Source organism: Eremomyces bilateralis (genome assembly GCF_010015585.1).
Source record: "Eremomyces bilateralis CBS 781.70 unplaced genomic scaffold P152scaffold_33, whole genome shotgun sequence".
In the NCBI taxonomy this organism is placed as follows: domain Eukaryota; kingdom Fungi; phylum Ascomycota; class Dothideomycetes; order Eremomycetales; family Eremomycetaceae; genus Eremomyces; species Eremomyces bilateralis.
The window spans coordinates 57,682-83,138 of NW_022985099.1; the positions used below are offsets into that span (position 1 = coordinate 57,682).

At 52.3% G+C, this 25,457-nt stretch overlaps 9 protein-coding genes across 9 annotated transcripts; 4 read left to right on the plus strand and 5 right to left on the minus strand.

Moving 5' to 3' along the window:
- Window positions 1-278: 278 nt before the first annotated feature.
- Window positions 279-1,397, plus strand: P152DRAFT_405120 (uncharacterized protein; the record flags this gene model as incomplete). Its single annotated transcript, XM_033676803.1, has 1 exon — window positions 279-1,397. A coding segment is annotated over one exon (1,119 nt), but the record flags the coding sequence as incomplete, so codon positions are not given.
- A 354-nt stretch (window positions 1,398-1,751) lies between these two features.
- On the minus strand, window positions 1,752-3,480 carry P152DRAFT_468884 (kinesin; the record flags this gene model as incomplete). The annotated part of the gene is made up of 3 exons (XM_033680853.1): window positions 1,752-1,805; window positions 1,854-1,973; window positions 2,032-3,480. The coding sequence occupies 3 exons, from the start codon at window positions 3,478-3,480 to the stop codon at window positions 1,752-1,754; spliced, it is 1,623 nt and encodes a 540-aa protein (XP_033530237.1).
- A 2,212-nt stretch (window positions 3,481-5,692) lies between these two features.
- Window positions 5,693-7,317, plus strand: P152DRAFT_443465 (uncharacterized protein; the record flags this gene model as incomplete). Its single annotated transcript, XM_033677776.1, has 4 exons — window positions 5,693-5,942; window positions 6,030-6,267; window positions 6,504-7,125; window positions 7,159-7,317. The coding sequence occupies exons 1-4, from the start codon at window positions 5,912-5,914 to the stop codon at window positions 7,315-7,317; spliced, it is 1,050 nt and encodes a 349-aa protein (XP_033530238.1). The 5' UTR covers window positions 5,693-5,911.
- A 570-nt stretch (window positions 7,318-7,887) lies between these two features.
- On the minus strand, window positions 7,888-9,105 carry P152DRAFT_375901 (uncharacterized protein; the record flags this gene model as incomplete). The annotated part of the gene is made up of 3 exons (XM_033675610.1): window positions 7,888-7,999; window positions 8,042-8,088; window positions 8,428-9,105. Coding segments are annotated over 3 exons (837 nt in total), but the record flags the coding sequence as incomplete, so codon positions are not given.
- A 3,321-nt stretch (window positions 9,106-12,426) lies between these two features.
- On the minus strand, window positions 12,427-13,737 carry P152DRAFT_452699 (uncharacterized protein; the record flags this gene model as incomplete). Its single annotated transcript, XM_033678309.1, has 2 exons — window positions 12,427-13,634; window positions 13,722-13,737. The coding sequence occupies 2 exons, from the start codon at window positions 13,735-13,737 to the stop codon at window positions 12,427-12,429; spliced, it is 1,224 nt and encodes a 407-aa protein (XP_033530240.1).
- Window positions 13,738-14,623: 886 nt separating this feature from the next.
- On the minus strand, window positions 14,624-16,278 carry P152DRAFT_452700 (FAD-binding domain-containing protein; the record flags this gene model as incomplete). Its single annotated transcript, XM_033678310.1, has 4 exons — window positions 14,624-15,625; window positions 15,677-15,884; window positions 15,928-16,151; window positions 16,204-16,278. The coding sequence occupies 4 exons, from the start codon at window positions 16,276-16,278 to the stop codon at window positions 14,624-14,626; spliced, it is 1,509 nt and encodes a 502-aa protein (XP_033530241.1).
- A 652-nt stretch (window positions 16,279-16,930) lies between these two features.
- On the plus strand, window positions 16,931-18,117 carry P152DRAFT_517387 (uncharacterized protein; the record flags this gene model as incomplete). Its single annotated transcript, XM_033683005.1, has 4 exons — window positions 16,931-17,238; window positions 17,516-17,706; window positions 17,737-17,871; window positions 18,106-18,117. The coding sequence occupies exons 1-4, from the start codon at window positions 17,106-17,108 to the stop codon at window positions 18,115-18,117; spliced, it is 471 nt and encodes a 156-aa protein (XP_033530242.1). The 5' UTR covers window positions 16,931-17,105.
- A 4,682-nt stretch (window positions 18,118-22,799) lies between these two features.
- Window positions 22,800-23,573, minus strand: P152DRAFT_214787 (uncharacterized protein). The gene has a single exon (XM_033674442.1). It carries the CDS (start codon window positions 23,332-23,334, stop codon window positions 22,861-22,863), a length of 474 nt encoding a protein of 157 aa, XP_033530243.1. The 5' UTR covers window positions 23,335-23,573; the 3' UTR covers window positions 22,800-22,860.
- P152DRAFT_214840 (uncharacterized protein) lies at window positions 23,567-25,410 on the plus strand. The gene is made up of 2 exons (XM_033674443.1): window positions 23,567-24,576; window positions 24,628-25,410. The coding sequence occupies exons 1-2, from the start codon at window positions 23,813-23,815 to the stop codon at window positions 25,274-25,276; spliced, it is 1,413 nt and encodes a 470-aa protein (XP_033530244.1). The 5' UTR covers window positions 23,567-23,812; the 3' UTR covers window positions 25,277-25,410.
- Window positions 25,411-25,457: the final 47 nt, after the last annotated feature.

A 25,457-nucleotide genomic window follows, 5' to 3' on the forward strand; every position in this document is an offset into this window, starting at 1 on the left:
GTCCAGCTCATTCCTTCCAGTACTCCCTTGGGTTTCTGTTGCCTTCTGTTTCATCATTCGCTACAGTTCACTACAGTGACGAACGTCTGTTTAGCTATATAAAATGTGAGACCCTACGACCATTTTCTGTATCATATGGTGCTAACGCTAGGCTCAGGACACAATTCTCTCGCTTCATCGTTCCAGCTTTGCTGTTCTCGTCTGCTTTTGCATCCCCTTCCTACCATTCCAACAGCCTACAAGCACGGCAAACTTCCCCCAACGATGCATGCCAAGGCCTCCAAATCAACTTAGGTAATGGAGGTCGGAAGATCGGTATCGTGATTGACTCGTCGGGGTCTAACCTCGATACCGACCCAAATGACCTTCGCGTCGTTGCTGGTAGAACCTTGAATAGTGCCTTGGTGACTGCTGCCGGGGCGACCGGTGGAAAGCAGCCAGATCTCGTCACAGTTGTGGACTTCGACTATAGTGCTACTGTCATCTACGGCCTCGGTGACCCTGCCGGGGCCGGACCAAGCTTTAGTAGTATTGACTCTAGCGGTGGCACCTATATTGCCGAGGGTGTCAAGGCAGCTTACGACGAGTTGACAAAGCAGAACTCTGGTTCTACTGCTGATCGCACTGGTATCATTGTCTTGACGGACGGTGAAGACTCTTCCGCTGACGAGCTCGTCACGGAGATTCAAAGAGCCGGGAATGCATCCATCAAGGTCTCGTTCGGATTTCTCTCTCCAAGCGGCTCCTCCCCCTCATACCCCGAGGTCCTCAGCGCCATTTTGAACACCGGTGGGATCTTCCGAACCGTCGATACCGACTCCGCCCAACAAGCGTTCATCAGCACCGTTCTCGCCAACGGACTAACCACGAGCGACGGCGGCACCGACGTCTCCTCAATCCTCATCTCCGGCCTTTCCATCGCCGCCAGCTCCAACTCGAACGGCCCGAACACATTCACCTACACCGGCACCGCCGGCGAAAAGATCAACATCACCATCACCGCCCTGGAAAAGCAGACCCTCGACGGCAGCATCCGCGACGCCTCCGGAACCGAGCTCACAACAGGCAGCATCAACGCGGCCGGCGTGGCGGCGCTCACGCTTGACCTCGTCAACGACGGCCCGCTCAGTGTCCTGGTGAGCGCCGCGAGCGGGTCCGGCTTGTTCACGATCGGTCTGAACTCCTCGTTGGGGGTCAGCAACTGCACGCTCGTGCCGCCGGTTACGAACGGCACGTCGGGGGGCGGTGGGGGGAACAATGCGACGGTAACGCCTTCGGCCCATCTTCCGACTGCCACGGGAAAGCCTCCGCAGTTCACGGGTGCCGCGGCCGCAGTTAATGTCGCCGGTGCTTCTACATTTGGCCTACTTGCTTTCTTCGCTGCTGCGTTGCTCTGAACTTCAGAAAGTCCTCTGAGAAACTGCGACGAATAATCGGTTTGCTGTTCTTGTGTTTCGCTCATAATGTGTTACAGTGGCATGCGACTTCAGTTGTGCATCGAATGAGATAAATCAAATTGACAACCTCGATGGGAATCTATCGTGCATTTTCGCAAGACACATTTCCAATGTCATTACACGTAGAACGACCAAACTCATTGGGTCGAAGGGGCCTAGCACAACGACACTTCCTTCCGTGCCACCAGGCGGTTGAAAGACAAACCGCGTCACAATGTCCCACCCCCAACCCGGAAATTCACATTCAACGCCCATACCGTCATAGTGTACACGAACAAAAGTTCCCAACGCTTCTCAATCTTTTATCTTGCTCTGCTTTCTTGCGGTACCAATGTGGGTGTTATGTACCTAGGACATGGTTAACGGGTGGTAACTTTAGACGAGAGGCGTACTAACCTTGGTAGCGAATTTCAGGCTGGTGAGGGTTTCGCCTAGATGGTCTTGCATCGGGCTCACCATCACAAACATGAGCGTTTTGGAGTTGCCTCCGAGTGAGTATTGCAGTAGGTAAGTCAACTAGAACCGTCATTAGCTTCAAAGTCGCGCTGGGCCGCACAAAACGGGATAGACATACCTTGCTATTCCGGTACGGAATGAAAGCTTCCTTCCCATCCTTCCCACTCCCCTGACTCCCAAGCGCGGCGATGACATCGCCCAAGCAGCTCAAACTGCGATTGATATTCTGCGTCTCTTTCAACCTCGCCCCCTCGACCCCGGAGTTCTTTACACGCTCGCTCCCGGCTAGATCCACGAGATTCAACACCCCCTCGCACCGCTCCCCGGTCTGCGAGTTCACCCCCTTCAACCGCAGCATGAACACCGAATGGCTGCGACTACTCCGCTCATTCGATTTAGTCGCCGCGACGCTGCGGTTCTTGACCGCAGACGCCAGCATCTCGTGGACGCGGTCGGGCGAGTCCAGCGGCTCCTCGTTGGCGTTCTCGACGGTGGTTCGGGACCGCGCGGCATCGTGGCGGATTTCCAGCTTCTTCTTGTCGAGGTCTTCCGGGTTGCCGAGGAGATCGTTGAGTGTCTCGTTGTAGACTTCGACGAATTGGCCGGTCAGCTCGTAGGTCCAGCCCTTGGAGGCGAGGCGCTCTTTCTCCTCCCAGATCTGCGCGACAGCGCGGGGGATCATCCCGTCGCCGGGGGAGGACATGGTGAACGTCTTGCCGGAGCCGGTCTGGCCGTAGCAGAAGATGCAGACGTTGTAGCCGTCAAGTGCGGACTGGACTAGCTGAGCAATCTCGTCGAAGACGTCGGAATTCGATGCCACAGGTCCGAACACTTTGTCGAAGGAGAATGCATGCGTAGATGCCGTGACGTTGCCCAAAGCTGATTTAGTCTCGGGCCCCAGCACCGTCAGTTCCTTTCCTTCGGCCTCAACGTCCGGGAAGCCGAGTTTGGCCGCCGAATCCTCAACGCCATGGTTTTCAAGAGCTGGGCGTACCCTACAGAAGACGCGAATATTGCCTTTCAGCTCTTGCACGAGGTTATGGAGCTTGCGTCGCACTGCCTCTTCCTTCCGTAGCTTCTCTTCGCATTCCGCCGCTTGTTCTAAGGCTTCGTCCATACGACGCTGCATGTCGGTGAAGGCATGACTTTGCGCCTGCGAGTTCGATTCGAGGAAATCGATCTTCGCTCGCTGGGAGCATTGGGCAGATTCAAGGGCCTCGCGGGCATCCTGTTCGTGGACAAGCCGGGATCGAAGCTGTTCCATAGACCGTCGCTCGTTGTCAAGTGCGAGTTCGAGTTGAGAGACTTGCGCTCGGAGGAGCGACTTCTCGGTTTCCTGGCGAGCAAGGTCTTCGTCATGCCCTTTGCCTAGTCGCTCTCGTTGGGTCGACCACTCGTTTTCTCGTTGTCGCCATTCTCTCCGTGCGTGGTCCATTTCTTTCTCCCATTTCGCGTCGATCTCTTCCACGGCATCTCTTCCAGACTTCCGCTGTCTCTCCAGATCTTGCTCAGCCTGTCGCCGCGCAGCATCAAGATCCCTTTCCAGAGCTTCAAGCTGTCGCTCCATGGACTTGCGAGTCTGATCCGCCTGATCGCCGCTTTCATCCCTTAGACGGGCCAATTCCTTTAGATGGTGGTCAGAAAGCTCCGCCGTTTCTTTCTTGTGAATTCGGGTTAGGTCGTCCTGCTCCATGGTGTGGCGCCGATTTAGGGTTTCCATTTCGAGACTTAGGGAGGATATTTGCCCTTGTGCCTCTCTTAAGCTCGCGGTTAATGTTGAATTGTCTGTCTTTACTTCGTTTAAATGAGCTGTAAGCTCGGAAACTAGATTATCAATGTATTAGCCCTGCCAGTCATAGCCAACGGTACCTTGGCAAATCGCGATATCCACAACTTACTGCGTCCTTTCTGCAATTCGATGACCTCTTTGGTCGCGACCTGGGCCTGTGCTGAACTCTCCATCTGATCTTTCATGGTGTTGACCTTCATGAACATGGTCTCGAGGTCTTCGAACTTGCGCTCGAAATCCCATTCTGCAAGAGAGAAAGAAGTCACGTTAGAATCTGGTCTGAGAAATTCCGGCCTTTTCGAAGGAGATGGAGATTGCAGGGGCCTATTGGAGTTGAGACGGGTAGAAGACGCTTTGTGCTTTGCGACGCGGGATTGAGAACGGAATTGAGACAGCGAAGATTGACTTTGACGTGTGGAAAGTGGAGTTGAAGGGCGTCCTGGACTCATTTGCCTTTGCGATGTCTGGGGTGTCATGATTGGGATGGATGATTTGAGCGGCGAGTTTGGCTGTTCAGGTTGGTTTAGTTGCGCGGCAGCTTTACCAGTCAATTCTCTCCTCTGCGGGGCCGGTTTCCTTCGATCCCGCTCCTCCAGGGTCAATCCATCGAAAGCTGAAGTTAACGAGACCTGCCGGGAAGTACATCGAGCTATATGTGGTGAACCCTGGTTAGACGTCCCTACCTCGGATGGCAATGTGGAGTGGTCCTGGTCTGGTGGAGCTTGACTGGTCGGTTGACGTATCACTGGCTGGCTCCTGTACGATAGAAGGCGTTGTTGATACATGTTGAGAGAAGGCGCTCGATTGCTTGATTGACTTTGAGTTGAAGTAGAACGCGACTCGGAAACAGTGCTTGAAGTGGAATCGCTGACGTGACGGGGTTGAGAAAAATTTGAGCGGGGCTTGCGAAAACTAATATTCTCCAAGTTGTTGAACGTAACTGAGACAGGATTCGTACCCTTGCGTTGCGGAACCTGATATTCCGCGGCCGGATGGGATTCTGCCGAGCTCATGGGACGGCCGGCTCCAAGATGATGCGACTGGTTCCTCGCGTGAAGCTTCGAGTGCGTAGGTCGGTGGTGGCCTTGGACGGATGCTGACCGCGAATGTGCTCCAACACTTTGCGACAAGTTGTGGGCGGCTCCCCTACCGCTTGGAGGGGCCATTCGAGATAGGCCTGATGAAGAGGAGGGACCAGCACGAGCGGCAGTTTGCGGAGGGCGGGTTTGGCTGATCAGAGAGCGACCGGGTGTAGTCATCGGGAGGTTCGGGCGTGATATCTCTCCAGCGCGGGCGACGAGGGTTCTTCTCTGCTTAGCATCGGGCTCCGGTACTGTGGTTGTGTATTTGTGAGATGTCTGTCCTTCAAGGGGGCCTATAATATAGTGCAAGAACATACAACCCATTGGCCGGTGTTTCAGGTTTGTCGTCGGTGGAGGCATAGAGGATGCAGCTCGAATATTATTCTCCGACTCAGATATCTCGTGCAGCGAACTTGAGGCTCCCGGAGGAGGTATTCTGCTGGGAGGACGAATCCGCGACATTGTCGACTATGGGAAGAACCCGTTAGCTGGACTCAAGTTGCGCCCGGGGAAAGACATACAACATTCTCCTCTGAGGCCATATCGGGCGGATTCGGAATATGCGGAACTTTATATCATCAATGCATTGAAGGAATGGATAGATACAAGATCGGATGCAAAGAAACACAGGTTGCGACAAACCGAATGTTAGGAGTGAGATGTAATACCAACGGTTATTCCAGAATCCGGAGTCAATCCGATGTTCTGTTTACTGGAGGTGTAAACATTGCAGGGGTTCGTAACCAGGGTCTGTGCCAGTCACGTGAATCATCTTCAGCCACGATCTATCCTCAGCCACATTTCACATGTCAGGCCAGGCATCGTTAAGGCACCAATCAGGCACCAACATTTTCCCGTGCAACCTCCGTCACTCCGGCCCTTGTTTTTGCAATCCAGGACATTTGAGCGATTCCTCCTCTCCTCTTCCTGTATCCAGGATATTCATAGACCTTCGCTCTTTCTTTCCGGTGGAACCTACGGCGGCAAGGCCTGCTTTGCATTTTTCAGAGACCGTGTGCCTTCGTGGCTTCATCCACAGTCCCTCGATATCTTCACAGTCTTCATCCAAACTTTAGCTTGTATCGCCTCTGTGTTTGACCAATGGACCACTAGGGAAGCGACTCACCATGGAGAAGTTCTCCCAATATCGGGATAGAGGTATTCGATGCCTTATTTCATCTTCTGTCCAGCAGACAGTGAACAAGCTTTGTGATAGTAGTACTAACCTTGGTATCTGCACCACAGGATCTGGAATCGCTCCATTCTTCCCCGTCACCACGAGTACTGCGGCACTTGCGTTACCGTTGCACATATTCCTGTTCACCATACGCATACCCTTACTCCTGACCGTCGCACTGTCCTATTATCTCTTTTTTGGGTGGCTGCCGATACGCTCGCTTGGGAAGAAGGCCGCTCTATGGTTGATATTGGGGATCCCGGGCATATGGTGGGTTGATTTGCAGATCGATGGGGTCAAACGAGGGTAAGTCTGGATTCCACAAGTCTTTCCGCCCTTTACAATACATCGTTCCGCCTGCCATATGTTTTGATAAGGTCTATTGTCGTCGGAGTAGGCCGTAGAGTTGCATGTATCCGCTTCATGGAACACAGATATCCCACTCGATCGTGCAACATCCCACCCTCTCAACTTAGCGATGACATCTAGATTCGCGGTAAATGGCTCTTATCTTAATTAACCACCACTGACATCGTTTGCAGATCGCTAGCAAAACAACATTTGAGCCGACTTCCTCACCCCGGAACCATCATCGCGTCCTCGTTCACCTCCCCGATTGACTCCTTATATCTTGCTGCCATCTTCGATCCGATCTTCACGGTGTCCTACCCGAACACACCCCTTGTTCGGCCCGTGTCTCTCCTATCCTCCATACTCCGCGCCTTCCTCTCTCCACGTCTCTTACCGTCCGACAAAGATGCAGCCGCCCTCATGACCCTGGCACAGCTCCGCGCCAAGCACCCCGACCGAATCATTGTAGTCTTACCAGAATGCACCACATCGAACGGCCGAGGCATCCTTGCTCTCTCTCCATCTCTAACGACGGCACCGGCGGGAACGAAGGTATTCCCCGTAAGCCTGCGGTACACCCCTCCCGACATCACGTCTCCTCTGCCCGGAATTCGATCCGGCATTGCCTGGCTCTGGCGGCTTTGCAGTCGCCCCACGCACTGTATACGCGTCCGCATCGGCGCGGCCATCGATCCCGCCGACATGCGGGCCGCCGTTTCTCCACGAGGCCTATCGTCCAGCTGGGTAGACGTCGCGGAAGAGACGTCGCCGGCACGTCGGTCTAGCGCCCAAGCGAAGCCAATGAAGGGTGATGTGGTGCCGCAAGTCAATGGCGACTCGGGCGAGCGGCTACTGGTCGGGCAAAGCGGGCTGTCCAAAGACCAGGAACGCTTCCTGGAGCGGGTAGGGGAGGATCTAGCGCGGTTGGGGAGGGTCAAGAGGGTTGGGCTTGGCGCGAAAGAGAAGGTGGATTTCTTGAGGTTATGGGAGAAACGGGGGCGATGAGGCTTGTTGGGCTCGGGGGTATCATGATGACTGGAATGATTTACGGCTTTCTTAAGGTGGGCTCGGAGATGTTGGGCGAAGATAAGAAGGACGACATAGCGCGGGACGGAATCTGGGTCAGGAAGAGTTACATTGTCCCTTCACGGGGAGCTGGCTTATTTGTTTGGATGTCCTCTATCTACCTAGCATCGATAATGTAGTTTCGCCAAAACATTTCAGTGAATTTGTCTGCCCAAGTGGTCTCCTCACTATATCCTTATGCTGAATTGATAGTAGGAAACGTGCTACATCACACTGTACATACTCATCAAGCTATAAATGTAGACGACGAGCCCAAGAATCGCTAGAAAATACGGTCAATGACATCTACTTCATAACGACACCAGAGTGCCCATCCCACCACAACACCAGGCGATCATCTTCGCACCAAAAGATCCGTCTCCCCATTAACTCCTCATCCCCCCTTCAGAAAATCTCCAACCCATCAAACCTCACCTTCAACATCCCCCCCCCATCTCTTTCCTCCCTCTCCTCCTCAAACAAACCCGATCCACCCATCCGCTCTGCCACGCTCGCCGGCCGACTCGCATACACCCCCACCCGAATCACCTTATCTTCCACCCCGAAGAAAAACCAGGTCACCTCCCGCAGCTTCACCCACTCGCCAGGGCGCGGGCCCGCACTGGGCGCATTCGATGGGTCGGAATCGCAATATGGCGTGGACGGTGCGGGGAGCGGCTGGTACCAGAGCCAGAGCGCGTCGCCGAGGCGCTCCATTTTGAGGCGGAGGGCAGCGGGGTGCGTGGGGCGGGGGATGTGGATGTATGGGGGAGCGTAAGGGGGGGAGGAAATTGGTCCGGGGGCGAAGTTGGTGGGTGATATGGCTCCGAGTGGTAGGTGGGGGAGGTAGGGGGGGGGGAGGGAGAGATCGGGAGTCAGGCCGGAAAGCGGCGGGGCGGAGGTCTCGTAACCGTCGTCGTGTCTACGACGCTCGGTTCTGCGGCGCTGGCGATGGGAACGTCGAGATGGCTCTGGATGTCGGACTGGGAGGCCGAGAGTTGGTACGGGTGAAGATACTGGCATTAAGGACGTCAAGGGCTGTAGTGGCACCGCGGGCGTCGCGGACATGGCCGGTCGCGTACTGTCAGGAAATGCCGGGCCGTTTTCAAATCGTCCTTGGCCGGGGAGCGTGGTGGCAGACCAGTCGGCGCCATCGGGGGTGGCGACGACAGCGGTCGCGTGAGGAGCATTGGAGGAGAGTTCCAGAGAGAGTTTGATCCATTTTGATGCGGGGACAGCGTGAGGGTACGGAGGGGGTGCTTGGACGTGATCAACAAGTTGATCTATCTGAAGAGTCGCTGAGTTCATCGAGTCAGGTGTCCTCGGTGGTGGAGTCCCACTGGTTGACAGTGGGGACGGAGAATCCGAGTCAATGGAAATAGCAGATACTAAGGATGACACATCGCGCTCTGTAGCCGGGATCGAAGGTACGATTACCGTTTCCACCCCTCCGGGTCGCTCTTCCCGTCCCGGAGGCGCCCCGGCGAAGATCACTAATCCTGCCTGATCCCACTCGAACTCCAGGTCAGCGCTCACCGTCACCTCAGCAGATGTGAAACGGTGCCGAAGCGACGTGTACAGAATCGGTGCGGTGGAGGTGTCCCGGCAGGGCGGTTTCCGCCATAAATCGGTGTTTGGAGCTGCCGACAGGTCGAACGAGCCCATCCATTGCGGCACTGATTCCTGAGGGGTGTTCAAGGCTTTGAAGGAAGACCGGTCCGGAGGCATGGCTGGTGACTTGCGGTGTGAATGACGGGATGTCCGAACAATAGCACCAACCCACTAATGATGCGGATTGAGGGACACTTATGTCCGCGGCTTGGGTAACCGATATGCCTCCACGTGCTGCCTCGTAGATACCCCAGCGTTATAGGAGCCCAAGGTGATGATCGGTCCTACGACGCGCCCCTAAGGCTCTAACACAACCCCGTTTGGGTCTTGAGCCTTGGCGCCTGATGGTGGCGTAGGAGAAAGGCAATAGAATGGATCGAGGGTCTCCGGCTATGGCATGAGGCAATGGATCACGGGCCGGGATGTGACTAAGCGGACGAGGTTGTCTCGTAGGTGATTCGAGTCCATTGGACGGACTCGAAGATTAAAATAAGACTTCTCCTAGACTCTGTTCTCCAGGGACCTAGACCAGGGAATCGGGAGATGCAATCGAGCCGTGCCGTGGTGGATTGTAACGACACAAGGGACGATATCCCCCCCTTCCGAACGGAGTTAGACCAGGCTTTGATGATAATTTAGAAAATCGAGACGAGTCAGACTGGGATTCTGAACCAATCGACGTAGAATTCCAGTGGCTAATAGAATATATAAGCAATTGTTTTAGACCATGTGGACTTGGACTAACCTTAACAGTTGGTGGGCCTGATAGAGCTGGTTGTATAGTTTTAGAAATGCCCAGCTCCTATCCAGTGACGATAAAACGTGGAACGAAGAACCGAATTTGATGAATGAATTAACAGTGCAGACGATGAACTTCTCTTTTAAAAGAACAGCAGCAACTTAAAAGAAATAGAGAATAAAGCAAGCGGTAAACATTGAGGGGGAGTTCGCTTCAGGGTCAGCACTAAATGGATCCGACGAGCGGCGGTATTTAACGCAGCGGTCATCTTCAAGAGTACCTTGCTATTACCAAGAAAGGGCAATCCGCAATCCGGATATCGTATCCAAACTTGCTAGATCAGGACAAATGGAATACTTTATTGGGCACTGGGCTGTATTGGGTCAGTCCCCTCCCTGACATCCTCAAACTGGCGGTATTTACTGGCCAGCCTTGTGAGGATGCAGTCCCGCATCAGCGAGACGCTTGCCAGCCACCCGATCCGTGGACCCGGCTGGCGTCCGTCTACCACCAAGTGGAGCTCACTCACGACAACCTCAAACTTAATGCGGAGTGCGGATCCATCGTTTGACTTCAGAAAGTGCGGTCATTTACGTCCGTAGATTAGCCAGCTCTCAGCGAGGATGCAGATTGCAGATGGCGCCGAATCCTCCCTACCTGGCGGCGCCATGGTCGTGGATTGGTGGTGACCAGGGTGAAGGAGGCGCAGGAACATTCCCCTCTCCGTTCCACAGAGGCAAAGATGAAAGGGGCTTTCTGTTGGGGCCGTCCAATTAGTCCGAATTTCATGGAGGTTCTGCAGTTAGCGACGATGCGGAATAACCGAATCCCACGACGCAGGCGACGTGCTCGGTTGCTAGGTTGGCAAAAGGGGAGGTGCCACGATGATCGATGGAGTTGGCGGCAACATAGAACAGATTGGAGAAGCACAAGAGAAGACACTATCGGGTGTGGCAGCCATAGAGCGTATCTGAACGGTCGTCAAAGGATTTATTCTGTTTAGACTTGCCACTTTGGACATGTTCTATAGTTCTACAGTCTTACTCCGTACGTTGGAAAGAATCGACCTTTCAAGGGCTAGCCCTGCAGCTCCTTTGCCGCCGCCCTCGACCCGCTACCGGTATTTCGGACATTGCAACGTCGCTCTGCATGGCTATAGCAGTACAGCTTGCTGCGTCTAAAGTCTGCAAGGGCAAAGGATCCGGAATTTCAGGATGGTTCTGGCACGCCAATGGAAATTCCAGCTCTTTCATGCCGGCTGAATCGTATAGAGTGGGGATGAAGCCGTTGAAAGTCCGTCCATGCTCGCAAGATACGGACGTATTTCTACGAACTCTCAATTACGTACTTACTCGGATACTCACCTCTCGCCAGCCACTCCCATAGCGAGGCCGTAGGGCTGCTATCATGCCATCAGCTAGGCAGCTGGCGTCCTGGTGGGGCATCCTGAGCCGCCACAGGCTAGCGATGATATGCATGCGATCGCCGCGAATCACGACGAATATGCGATGCTGGAGGACATTTGGAATGATCCTCAGCAGGGCTGAAAATTGTGCACGAGGCACACCAGACCGATGATTGATCAAAATTCAAAACGACTCCAGCGTCAACGAAAATCGGGCAACTGAATCGTTAGTCGAGAGAGCCAATAACAGAGTGGAATTGACATTTCACAATGATGCCGACCTGATCAATCCAAGCTGAGAATATCAAATGTCTCACAATGAGCCATCGTCTCTTGAATTGTGCTAACGATCATATCTGATTATGGATCAATAAATACGAATTGGATATAGGTAGGTATCCATCGCGTAACCTGCTGCTAACTAATTAAGGTTCCAGCTGCCTCTCTTCCATCTCACTCCGCTCACGAGCCCAATAATATCTAGCGGTGGCAAATCCTTTCGGCTTATATTGACTCAGTACTGTACAAAATCGAGCAAACGCGATGGATCCAGACCTTGTCTGAATTGATGGCGCTGATAGCCGATCGGAGCTGCCATGTTGCTAATGCTTACACCATATAGCTGGCAATCATCCCTTCGTGTCGGACGAGACTTTCCTATTTCCGTATATGCTCATCGGTGGCGTGATACATGGACGGATATCTGAGTAGGAGAAACAGGGTGAAACATGTCATCAATGGATACACTCTAATCATCATGCAGAAGACTCTTCATCCTAGTAACGATACAAGAAAGGCCAAATCTCGTGGCCTCGACAACCCAAATATCCGCGGATCAACAATTTCTGAACCCAATCAAAACAATTCACTCATATTCAGTCTGGCTTGGGGACAATTGGATTCATATGTTCGTGTCCCTGAATCAATTCAAGACAGGCCCGCTTCATCATCTCAACCAAAGCGCGGAAAAGGGGTTGACCCGGATTAGAGATCCTGACGACAAGCAAAGTGAAAATCGCGGAAAAGACTCCGCAGCGAAAATCAGTAGAGAGAAAGAAACTCAGTAACCCGGACGCTTCCATCGACAACGTGAGAAGCGCCACCGCGAAGGTCCAGATCGAGGCCAACGAGATTATGCCTAACATCAACACGACACAGTGGACGGGAAGGGGCGGTTGAGGGGTCGATGTCGGAGTTGTCGGAGCGGGATCTATTGTGCCAGATTAGTTAGCACTTGTCAAAACTCCTAGACCATAAAGAAGAAGGGTATGTATGCGAGGAGCGAATAAAACAACTAACCTTCAATAGGCTGTCCCGCACCCTTTTCATTGGCACCATGCTGGTCTTTGCCGGTAATGACGACGGGGAGTTTCTTGCTCCGTCTTGTCCGGCCTCGGGGCCTATCAGCTGAAGGTTTCTCTTTCGACTTGCGACGTTCACGATCCGAAGTTTCTGCCTCTCGATTGTCGTGCTGAGTCGGCATGAACCCTCGCCCTCCACGAGTCGAGCTGACGGGTTCCCGAGGCGTCTGGCCAGGGGGCACGCTTCGGGGACCATTCCCTGCATTTGATGCCGCGGGTCTGGTATCACCAGTGCCAGCTTTGTCACTAGAAAGGAAGTTCCAAACACCTTGCCATGAATATCGAGGTTTGTGCGGTCGAGTCGAGGCATGCGGATGATCACGCCGGGCCGACGCTGTTCGATCACCGGGCCGACCTCGATGACGTTTTCTGGGGCCCTCGCCTCGGATACGCTCCTCCGGTATCCTGTGACGACCATCGCGAGCGTTATTCGGTGTCGCGGGACGACCACCGCGAGTGCCGTTCCGTGTCGTATCTACATCGTCTGGTTCTTCGCCGGCCTCGACTTGTTTAAGGTCATGGAACATCTCCTCACGGTCGGGATCTGTCCCTTCATCCCCCCCAACAGCACCACCCACGTGGGCCAGATTTTCAATGCTCTGGGCCATCAAATCCGCCGGGTCATCCGGGAGCGCTCCGCTCATATTGGGGTCATCGCCGAGGTCCTCCACGGTTGCTTGAACCCTTCTCTTTCCGCTCGTGAGGCTTGTGGCCTTAGTACTTCTCTCGGCGTTCTCGCCATTCTCATCTATCGCGCTGAAAACTTCATCTCCGAGAACCCTTCTGGTATTGGCTCTGGACGACCCCGACTTCAATGTTTGTGCTGGTGGATGTCGGCCATGGTGGTTGGGGGGTGATGGTGGTTGGGCATGGGTAGAATCGGTGAAGGACACACTGATCGGGTGGTATGGTTCGGGATGAGATGCTAAATCCGGGATGGAAGAAGCCGCTGTGGAAGAGCGACCACGGTGCGCACGACTGGATTCCATCCTTTGGGACTTTCGATCGGGATTATCGTGACCGGACTCGGCTTGGTGCTCAGTGCGGATACGCCGCGGCGTACTCGTCTGTTTAAATCTAGAAGAACGGGCTTCCTGCGAAGGGCCAGTACTAAAACGCGGACTGGGACTGGAGTTGGGCGCTGTATCCAAGGTGAAGCAGTTAGCACACACTCAAAATCGGGGGAGGAAGAACGAGCAGTTATTGGAAGGTGATTCGGAGAACTCACGGTGAGCGGACGACATTGTCGTGGTTGTTCAAGGTACTTGATCGGCACCGTACGCAGAGGTCGAGCACTAATAGAAGACAATAGCAAGGACACACGCAACAGCGCAACAGAAAGGACGGCTCGAATTAAAGGAATGCCATTGCGTGCACTCAGGCGCACCATGGGGATACCAGTAATTACCTGAATCAGTGTGGTAGCAACAGCACCAGCGAGCGGCCTCTGACACCGGAGGATAACACGGCCTCAGGTGGGCAGGCAGCAACTATACCACCAGGTCGAAGTCCTCGTCCTCCGTCCGGTGAGTATATCATGGCCCAATCGAAGGACAGGACAGCTTCACGTCGCTGTCAACTGGGGGGAACGTCGCCCCGCCAAGGGGATTGAGGCCGTCTTTTACACGTCGACATGCAGAGCCACACGAAACACTACTTTTCCATTCGCTCGACCACTTTCTAGAGGAAGGGACAGATCCACAAGCGGCCACGACGTCATTGATCATATCGAGTGTGAAATGGTGGGAAAAGTACGTACCATCCAGGAAAGGGAGCGAGGCTGGCGTGGAGTTATCAGTTATATACCTTTGAGGCTTCGAATCGGAGTGGTAGCTAGCACACGGTCCGGTCCGATTGTCCGTGAGATGGTGAGACGGTAGCCATACTCATGTTCCGTCCCGGTTAGCCTATCAGGTCACAGGTGTTAATGGGCGTTCACGCTAAGGCGTGATCCGGTCATCATTCAAGCCACCCAGAAAACCATACTACTTCCGTACAATCGCGTGTCGGGTCAGTTGGTACGAGGGAATTGCAAAAGAACGCTTGTTTCAAACGGCATGGATACGAACAAATGCGAAGTTACATTCAGAATACGCACACATCAGGTTCTGGACCAGCTAGCCAGATGAGCTACGCATCATAAAGTCGTCCGCTACGCTCCACCAGCAGATCGCCGCCCACGCAAGGTGTGCACCAGAGGGTATTCGTTGGATCGTACTTCTTCTTCACTTCCAGCAGACGCGCGTAATGTTCACCACCACCGAAGAACGTTGTTTTCCAATCCCGCTCACTCGGAGAAGCTTCGTTGAGATACGCCCCATGATTAGCACTCAGAGGATCCATAGCTGATACAGGGGAGCCCCCGATGCCCATCACAATCATGTGCATAACCGCATCGCGCCACGCAGGGTTCAGTCCGGTGTCCAGATCACGGTTCTGCGCGACTCTACCTCCAGCATTGGGATATGGAAGGACGCTAGACAGGCCGCCGGTCACGGAGGAGAGCATCTTTCGAATGGCTGGGATATTGCCCTCATTTAACGCATCGCGAGCCAACAACCTTGAGGTCATCAAACCGCCGAGCTGCCTCGCCTTGAGCTTCTCCGATTCCGCGGCTTCTTTGAACAATTCCCGCTTGGAGGTGGTACCTCTATCGACGACCTGGTCCAACGAAACAGTGACGCCGAGTTGGCGCATTCTCTCCGCAATTGGATTGAAGAATTCAGAGATCTCCTGAGCGGTTTTGCCGGGTGCACGTAACCTGGACGAGTAGGATGATCCGCTCATGGTAGGGTAGCCTGAGAGACCGAAGTCGGTCATATTTGGCGTCATGGCGAAGAGGTATGCCATTGCATCGAGATAACCCCGTCCACGAACTGATATCTGGATTCCGTTCATGGTGGGAAGCGGGTACGCTCTCGTGATCAGTCGAGTAACGATGCCAAATGTGCCGCCACCACCGCCGCGGAGTGCGAAGAAGAGGTCCTGATTCTGGTAGTCGTTCGCAATGAGAATGGCTCCGCTGGGGACGACGATTTCGAATTCCAGGGCGTTATCACAACCCATGCCATACTGATTTGACAGAGGACCATGGCCACCGCCTTGGATCCATCCACCGGCTGCTCCGACTGACTATCCCGTTTATTCAGTAATGTCCTGTCTTTCCAGGGCGAGAATTCTTACTGCCGTTGCACCATGAACGATCATCAGACGTTCCCGTTCAACAAAAGGATAAACCTCCTCAAAAGCCGTCCCTCCTGCTATGCCGACCGCTGCTTGAGGTGCAGTGCCATTCGGAGCCCCGGTAGCCACCCACTCAGGGACAATTTGATATCCTTTCATAGTTCGTGTGTATATCAAAAGGGACCCTGAGCCTCCATTTCTGTTCTGACTGTTAGAAAAGTAGGCGCTGTTTGTCAGGAACAAGCTTATACCTTGACATGAAGTCATGCCCCGTGCCTTTCACAGAGACGCGGACTTTATTCGCCGTTGCGAACTTCATCCCAGCGCTGACATCTTGGGCTGTCTTTGCGGCAAGCACATAGGCTCCTTGAGACGAAGTGCACTCCGTGGCCGGACATTTGGACAGTCGGCCACCGGTTGCTTGACCCAACTCTTGCCATGCTGCGGAGGTTGGCCAACCAGCGGCTCCAGGATACTGTTCTCCAAAATCAGATGCTATTAACTCTCCCTCAGTATGAATGTCTCACATTTTTCGCTTGTGCATTTACTGACGAACCCCACGCTGATAATGATATGAGAAAGAGTGGAAACAAAGAAATCATGGTGCCGGAGACCTGTAATGTTGAGAGTGTGTATCAGAGTTAGGTTGGAAGCGGGACAGCTCCGGTAATGTGTTCTTCATATCTGACTCTGTGAGCCCTCAAGCTCGGGTCAAGATAAAAGATTATATGTCTGATTGGATCCGCTAATGTCATTGTCAATACCAAGGGCAATGTAGATGGCCTTGACGCATATCTGGTGAAGTATAAAAAGCTGTTTCTGCCTTATAGCTAGAACACTATTGGTAGATCGCGTAAACAGCGGCACTACTTTCAACATAAGGACTATACTTCTAATAAAGAGTAAGCCAATCAGTTATTCCGGAGACGTTTATGCCGCGGGAGAAAGGTAATGTTTGATTAAAATACCCCTGGCTTTTTTTCATAACTAGGGTTGACTGCCGGAATAGGGGAATCCACAATGGAAATTAAAGCTTTCCCAATATCGCGAATAACTTTGAAAATAAATACTTATTTAGGGATACAGTCCAACAATTCAACGCTGAGAGCACTGAATTATGTGCATATCAAAGGAGGTACCCGCCTTGGGCAGGAAAATGCAATGCCGTTATTGCATCATTACTTGCACATACCTACATTCCAAGCTCCTCTCAAAGCGTACAAGAGAGTGTGGATTGCCTTTTACAAGGGAAACAATGACGAACAACATCCACTGTTTAGGCGTATGAAAGAACTTATCGGCCAACAGGCAGGATCTCTTTTTTGAGGTTATTGTGGACAATGAGGCGCGAACCCAAAGTCTTTCTTTTTTCAGGAATCTTGCCCAGCTTATCTCGACCTCTTTCACAGATCTAATCCCGCTTGTCAAAATGTTTTGTTTTGAGGAATTTGTCGATCATGGAAAATGGGCTAAGAAATCCAAGTTAGGTGAGGTAGGTGTTCAGTTTCAGTCATTCACTGTTTACTCGGAGATTTGTGTTGGCGACAAGCACTTCGAGTTTGGTATGCTGTTGACAAGGCGTTTGGTTCAAGGCGTCTCAGCGAGGGGATTGGCTTCTCAGTTTGGACGCGTCCCTTTTAGTTGTATTAGCATTGTTCAGTCTAAACTGGAGTTCAATAACCTCCACTGACGCAAAGCTAAAGACCACCGTTTTCGCATGCATCTCAGTCCGATCACTCAGTCTTCCGTTGACTAAAGGTCATCACTCCATTTCTGCAAATACCCGTTGCTCAAATGATAACAGTGACATCTTGAGAATTAACAAACTAATAGAGGCAGCTAGAACAGGTTCGAACATACACCAACCTCCAGCGGGAGAAATGGGTGGGGTAGACGTCCGACACACACTGAGCACATCTTCACTGCAGCATGGTCCGCAGTTTATGCACACGACCTTTGGTATGCTGAGGATGGAGGACATTCATGTGAAAGCTAGGCCATTTCGAATGTCGGTAAGGTTAACCTGTTTAGTACGTATACTTCCGTGTGATATAATTTAGGAAATGTCCATCGGCAGTCTATGTTCCCTGCGCAATCTATGGGGCATGTTCTCGGGGGGAGTGGGGGATAACTCCATTCCGGCTGTAGATAGGATCCTATATCCAGTGAAAGGAAGCCATCGCTTACTGATACCGGTATGTTCGGCAACAGTTTGATAGGCGGGGACGTTCCATGTCATCAGCACATCAGAAGATGCCGGAAGTCCGCAGGGCAAACACAAGCAAAGTGCTCATGTCAGAGTTAACACTAAATGGTGGGTAAAACCGGCATTCCTAATTATACCTTACCTATCAGTCACACCGACATGCTGGCATCTTCAAAGATCCCTAACACGTTATCCGTGTGGGGCAACACTATTATGGACCTAGAGTTCCCCCTAGTCGGCGTTGTCGACAGCAACGACAGGCCGCCAACCCCCGACTTTGAAGCACTCTCGCTTGCGAAGAATAAATGAGGGAAAGCCATGCAGCCCCGACAATGAGCCATGATGCGGGGTTGACACCCTCCTTGTAGGGGAAAGGAGGATTCCCTGGATATCAGTCATCATCCCTAGTCGGACAGGGAGAGATGCAAAGATTTGTGAGTGGATAAATGAGAGTTTCCTGGTTCACAAAAGGAGGACAACACACTGTAGAGGCATGAGGGGTTACAGAAACTAGATGAGGGGTTTGTGAAGGGGTGGTTCATGCAGGCATTCGGTGGGCAGGGCAGATATCGAGAGTTTTGTGTCCAAGGACTGCCAATACGCTTGCTGTAGCTCGTCTTTCTGCAGACAAAGAGGGGAGTTGGTAGGGAATAGTGCAATCCGAACTATAGAAGCTCAGGAAGCTACTGGTGGAAAGTATCGACATGTCGAACAGGGGATCTCCGGTAGGGCAGCGGTTGTGACCGACTGCATAACCAGTCCTCCCACTCGGCCTGAATATCTCGAGGGCAACAACGAGGAGTTGCCAGGGTTACAAGGCCATTGAGAATCTCAGAAGGATGGTCCCGCTGGGAGCGATATGGAAAGAAACCTGATGATGTCCAACGCAGTTTAGGAGCCCACAGGGAGGACATAGGAACCATCATTTAATATTCGTTGGAGGCCACTATTGCATTCGAGTGTAATCCGAAGTTTGGCTCGATACTCAACGCTAGTTCATCCCGTTAAGATCCAGTGATCTGTACGACTTAGTCTTCCCTTCTTCGGCCCGATCGTAGCGAGAGAGCCATGATAATCATATATCCTGCCTCATCGAGTTTAGTTGCATGTAAGCCATATACGATTTGAAGAAGGCCTACAGAGACGACATCTTGAATTCATGGCGCAATATACCACCGTAGACGCGCAACATACCTGTACTTGGGCATAGTCAACTACCGAAGGGTTTCGCGGCCGAGGTCATTAGAGGCCGCACAGTAATACTTGGCAAGATTGAGATACGCTTTCAATTGCTGCCTTCCTTGATTGATACAGGTTCCCTGCGCTCTCGCTGATAATTTCCAGCGGCTCCGGCGCGTTCAAAATGGGCAGATTTCCATATCAAAGTATTGGACGAAAAAGTGAGTCTGTATAAAGGCAGGTGAAATTCACCGAGGCCCGTGCAGATGAAAGGTTGATATGGATATCCTGCTGGAGATCGACCGTATCTTTACGCCACGGAGATCAAGCTCCAGAGAAATCCCAGGCTTCTCATCGGGCTACCCCACGCACAATTCGGCGACCTCAAACCGCAGATTTGAGGTTTGATGAATGAGGCTGGGGTTGGAAATATGGGAACCAGTTCAGCGGTACCGTCACCAGCAGAAACCCGAGATTGGAAGGGACAGATAGGTAGCTTTAATATTGAACTGGTACTGCAATGAATAATCGCAATCCGGGGGACCGCCGAATGATTCTCTCCGGAAGCCTTCATTGGTTACGAAGTCCCCTGGTGCTACCAAGCGGGATGAACGGAAACCGGACAGTGCTGTTCACATGGTCTTTTCTAATCGCAATGATGGGCTGATTCAGGAATTCGGCGGAAGGAACCGGGATATTTGATATCGATCGAAAGAGGAGTCAAGCATAGCCTTGATAGAGAACTTGAAGCTGCGGTTACATCTCAGATAAAGTGCATTAATTCCATGTACCATCTGGAATCTCTTTAGACTGTCGGCGTATCGGGGTTTGAAGATAGGAAAATTCGATATAGACCGTCAAACTAGGACTTGAACGCTGCTCGGCAAGATATGAACCTCCGGAAAAATTGTGAAGCACGGTACACACTTCTGAGGTTGTAGAATACCACATCCAAGACGCCATTTGATCGGCGCGGAGTTCATTTTCCTGGTCCGGTGATTCTGCCTTGGTTGTACGTATCCAGGTCCACGTATGAGGACTGATCAGGCCAGTCCGGTGCCCGTAAAACGGCCTTCGGAGCAAATCTGTGTTGGAAATGAAGAGTGACTTGGACCAGGACAGGGTCCATGGCAATATACCAAACCCTGTAATATGTCCGAACTTCAGGGCTTCCAGAATCTTTCGGCTTTCAAGGCAACAGGTGTTGCAGGTACGTCATGGCTCGGGGCAATCAAAACGTACCTGAAGGTCTCGGAGCTCCGGAGCCGGAATCGTGAGACGAGTACGAATATGTCAAGGCTAGACGTCCCTTCACCGTCAAAACATTAATCTTTTGTTAATATAGGCAAGGGCAGGACTGATTCTGATGGTGGACATCCTTCTCGAAGATCGCTACATTCCGAATATACCAATGAGTGGTTGTTAATTTCCGGTTCCAGGGACGATGTACAGACGAGCATGGGTGGTTTCATCTGAGTTCATTGCCATCCCATGCTCTCTCGTCAGAAGACAAACCCGGTATATGGCAGTCGCTTCTGAAAGGATCATGCATGTCCAATCATCATGCCCTTGTCCTATCAGTCGAAGATGCATCGCTGTTCGAAGCAAACGCACAGCGACAGCCTGATCACAGCCCGAAGACAAGGGAATTAATCCATCCAGGGCTGTTGATTTTGTGAATACCCAACACACTGGGTAATCTGACTCTTCGTAGTTCATCATATGTCTTCCGGGTGTTTTGAGTTCAGAAATCAGGACAGGATGAACACGACTCGTTTCGTCTCATATTATCTGTGGAACAGGTTCCATAAAATCAGATGCTTCAAGGAACAGCTCAGCCATTCATATTCCGTGGAATCCTCAAAGATTAATGCCGAGCTGCAATTTCGAGCTCAAGCACTTGACAGGTGTTATGTATTCCATGTGCGTGAGAGGAGGAATTCAAGAATAACAGCCATCAGATGAAGAGAGGTGAGTGCCTAAGTGGTGGCTTGTGATGATGTGGGTGGCTGGAATACGAGAGGCCTGGGCTTCAATGCTGGTTGAAAATATGAAATCTATCCCCCACAACATCAGGAATGGATCGCTGGGTTGTGGACATATCATCTCGTTGGTGAATCTCTGCGATTCTGATAAATGAACAGCCTATAACGGATGCAGATGCTGGAAAGAGCTTTTGTTACATGTCCCTTTTTAGAGGTTTCCCACTGCCTAAACAGGAGGTGACTGAAGAGGCGCTTGACGGAAACTTTCCACTGATATAACTACATGAGTTTTGCTTCTAAAGTAGGGTATATTGTGTATCCTACCGGTATTGATGTGTGTAATCTTTCACCCCAATGCTTTGTTGGCATATCTTTTTACTACAATTTCCTTTCGATCCAAAGATATTCCTTTGCAGAATTCCTACCAGCAAATGTGTCAATCTTCAAATACTTTCCAATAATACAAGCTAGGATTACGATACTGTCTGGGTTCAGTTAGTATTCCTTTGGCTTCGGTGGCCCTATTTCATCGAGTTAATCGCCGGCATGCTTGGATTCGACGCCTCCGGGCGACGATCCACCATTCCACCTGAGGGCAAGTGTCCGGCCCCAGCCACCGGGAAAAGGTCCATATGCAGCCATCATCACGTTCATGTTGGCTGTACGGAGTACGGAAGTATGATCATACATATTTGATTGATGATATAGAACAGGATCGAGACACAAGACCGGTTTCGCACCTAATGTTTCGATATGGAGTCATAGCTTTACCGGGGCGGCTCAACACAAACTGAACGATGCATGCAAGTCTCAGCTTAAAGGCTTGAGGATCAAAGCGAAGTCCGTGATGCCTGTCACGAAGTGACCCAGGCACATAGATCTTACATTTCGGTGACAGGATCTCTGTGCAATCAAGGCAATTGGTCAATACAGCATTCGAATTCCAGATTGGCCTCTCAGCAACGATTTATCACCTAGATCAGGCCAGCATATCACTCAGAGCCTCACTTTCGATCTCTGTTCAACTGCGACAGTGGACCAAACGGCGGCTGTAGCACGTTGTTGGACTGTTCCTGGTATTTCATGCAGCGCCTGTCCGAACAAGCTGAGACTTCGATGAGTTCTAGCAGGCATTTTGCTTCTAACGGTGTTACACAACCTATCTCGACTGGTCTTGATTGCACTGATATCCACCTGTGCTCCGCAGCGGAGACTGTCCCCCGACATTGTGGCTTGCGAGCGGTTTTAGGGCAACACACGCTGGTCATCCGGGTGCCCGGTAGAAGGTTCTGTATACACGTCTGTTCCGATGTCTTCAGGCATGGCGCGGCAGGGATTTTGTGGTCGATAACTGCCTGGTGTACGTCTCTGACCTGACGTGTTTCCGCCCGCGATGCAAAAGTGTCACATTCCTGATCCATGCTGTCCCTCATCCCAACCATGACACTTTGGAATCATTCAAGCATCTGTTACGCAAGGTTTTGATAGCGTTTTGGACTCCAATGTCGAAGGGATACTCTTGCGGGTGCGGAGTCTGGAACCAGGACCGTGTAGCCTGGAAGTCCATCGTGTGGACGTTGAAGGCCATGCCGGACTTTTCTGTTTTTGTTGAAAGATGCATCTCACATGTGGAGCAAAGCAGAGTGTTCTGTCACATCCACAGTATCTGCATGATTCATTGTCCCGGGTTGCCACCTTACGCCATTTGCAGATTTGCTAGCGAAGACGCGCATGCGTTCTTATTGACGGCTTTTGGAACTTGCATTCACGTTGCATGCACGCTCCGATTTCACTCCACCTCATACCAATCTACTCTACTGCAGACATTCAGAACAACGATAGCCCGCGCAATGGGTGCAGGGTAAAGATTGGACCAGCCGTGCGATTGACGTCCCCGACTCTGAGCCTAGAAGACGGGTTCCCACCGGGGACACCCATTCCCGGGCGGATCGTGGGACGCTTCGCTTCGCTGACCATCCCCCATGATGAAAACCGTCGCGACACGGCGACACAAGATGTCCCTGCTCATACTTGGGGAACCAGTCCTCGCATTTGTGCCCCGCAGATGACGGGCCATTTCCCCCAAAACAATTCATAAGCACGTAAGTGAGCATATCCTTGACAGCGGGCGCCGAGTAAGGGTCTGCCACACGCCCTCTTTCAACATCGATGCCCATCAACTCACGATCTATCAACATCCGATTTCTATCTCCCCAATCGCCGTTGGATCCTAGCCCTGCCAACTCCCATAGCTGCCCAGCCTTAACGTTGTGGACAGCCACCGTCATTGGAATCAGACCCTGTCGAAAGGGTTCATCTAGGATCAGCCTTGTTTCCTCACCTAACAGCTACATACGACAAGCCTCGGTTGCTTCATGACAACATGCCCGGGGATAGTTGACCTCAATCCTGGAAAGTACCCTTCGTTCCATCGAAGGTCGGCGCCTGTACGGACGCCGTTAGCGATTAGGTGACAGCCGGCTCTAGGTCTGACGATCCCTCAGTCCGTCGATCCAGATACACCATTGATAGAAGGGCTGGTTCGCAGCCTTCAGCGCTTGCACAAGAGTCCTTCCATGTCCGCCGTATATGGGAAAATCGAGTATTGCTGGCTTTGTTCCCAGACACGATTCACTCTTAGAACGGCCCTTTTTCCCTTCGTCTTATTCTCCCGCCCCTTCTGACATCGGTTTGCTGCAGACTGGATTTCCGGATGTGGTATTTCCCCAAGACATCCGGAACTGAGTTTCGTTAAATTCGTCACGCATGTCAAAACCTCCCTCTCTTCCGCCTATACATGCGCAGCACACAACATCGCCGATGCCCACCATGACCGAAACTCAGAGCGCTCCCCAGTTCCCTCCTCCAGCATTCTTGGATTATTCGCAACGACGGCTTCCACAGCCGATCCAACTCCCTCCTTTGACCATCCCCCCTCCGCCACCTTCTCGATCCGACTTTCAGTATAGCCCGACTGTCCAGCATCTACCATCCATCCATTCCAGACCTCCCCCTCCACCACCTTCGCTATCGGGTCAAGTTCCGAGTCCTATCCCCGGACCGCCGCATCACACTGCCCCCGCTCGGTATCATCATCCTCGTTCGCACTCTGGTTCAGCTGCCCCGCTTGAGAAGCTGCTATCACCGCATCCATTCACTCCCCCGAGGTCAGATCCTGCGTACTCGCCCCAATATGAACCGAAAAGATCCCCTCCAAGATCCGCTGTGGACACCCGTCCTCCCCCAAGTCGCCTAACTGAGAAGTTCCATCTGGATGATTCACGCCCTTCAACAGCCGAATCCGTCTTCGCATCTCCTGTGGAGTCCCAAAGACATCCCTTTGCATCTTTCCCCTCGCCTCAAGGGACCTCCAATTTCCCTTCTAGTTCGACGACCTACCGTGGATCAGTGGGCTCGCATCGCGGTTCCACAGGTTCAGCGTATGCCCCCCCTGGGTATCCAGAACCGGTCACGACGGCTCCCAAAATGGTCTCCATGGTGCCCCCGCCGCCATCATCTACGGGAAAGGAGTAAGTTTATGGGGAGAGGAAAGAGAAATATCAAGGACTGATTTCAACCAGGAGACCACTGAAATATGAACTGCGAGTCCGGCAACAGCCGGTCGCAGCGCGTGCCTGCGGGTTCGGTGAACGAGACAGGAGAGTGATCGATCCTCCGCCAATCGTCCAGCTTCATGTCACAGATACGCAAACGGGAAGCGACAATCTGGACGAACTCCGATACTCTCTCAACGTCGTCCATTGCACCCTCTATAACGCCGACGGAACGTCTGAAGAAACGGCCCTGATACAGCCCGATCGTCGAACGACCCGAAGGCTCATGGGGCAACTTGTCGCCAGTCCCTGCGTCGCCAAGGATGAGCACGACATCGAAGGCTGCTTTTTCTGCTTCCCGGACTTATCTTGCCGAACCCATGGGCACTACCGTCTCCGATTCGTGTTGATGCGGATAGATCCGACCGACCTACATGTTGGCGGATCCACCCCGATCATTACCGAAGTGCTGAGTGACGTGTTCACGGTCTATACGGCCAAGGATTTCCCTGGCATGCGTCCAAGTAGCGCTTTGACGAGGGCACTGAAATTGCAAGGCTGCAACATTCAAGTCAAGAAAGGGAACGAGAAAGCATTGACCCGGAAGCGAGCATCTACGAGCGACGACGACGACGCGGGCGGAGATGGACGGCGGGATAAGAGAAGGAAAGAGTAGTGCGCATGTCCCATCCACTGCATTCCGCCTTGGGGGTGCACTACTCAGCACTATTTTGCAGCATTTGACGGGTTTCGGATATGTTGCATTTGCGAACATTCGACAATAGACAGGCGGTGTGGCTAGCTGCTGATGAATGTTTTTTTGGTTTTGGTACTGGCATGGAGTGAAACGAACTCAG

Excerpts from the sequence above, each read along its gene's own strand:
- P152DRAFT_214787 (XM_033674442.1), bottom strand. The coding sequence starts at position 23,334 with ATGACGGTGGCTGTCCACAACGTTAAGGCTGGGCAGCTATGGGAGTTG.
- P152DRAFT_214840 (XM_033674443.1), top strand. The coding sequence starts at position 23,813 with ATGTCAAAACCTCCCTCTCTTCCGCCTATACATGCGCAGCACACAACA. Across the intron at positions 24,577-24,627 it reads CCATCATCTACGGGAAAGGA|GAGACCACTGAAATATGAAC; the intron begins GTAAGTTTATGG and ends GATTTCAACCAG.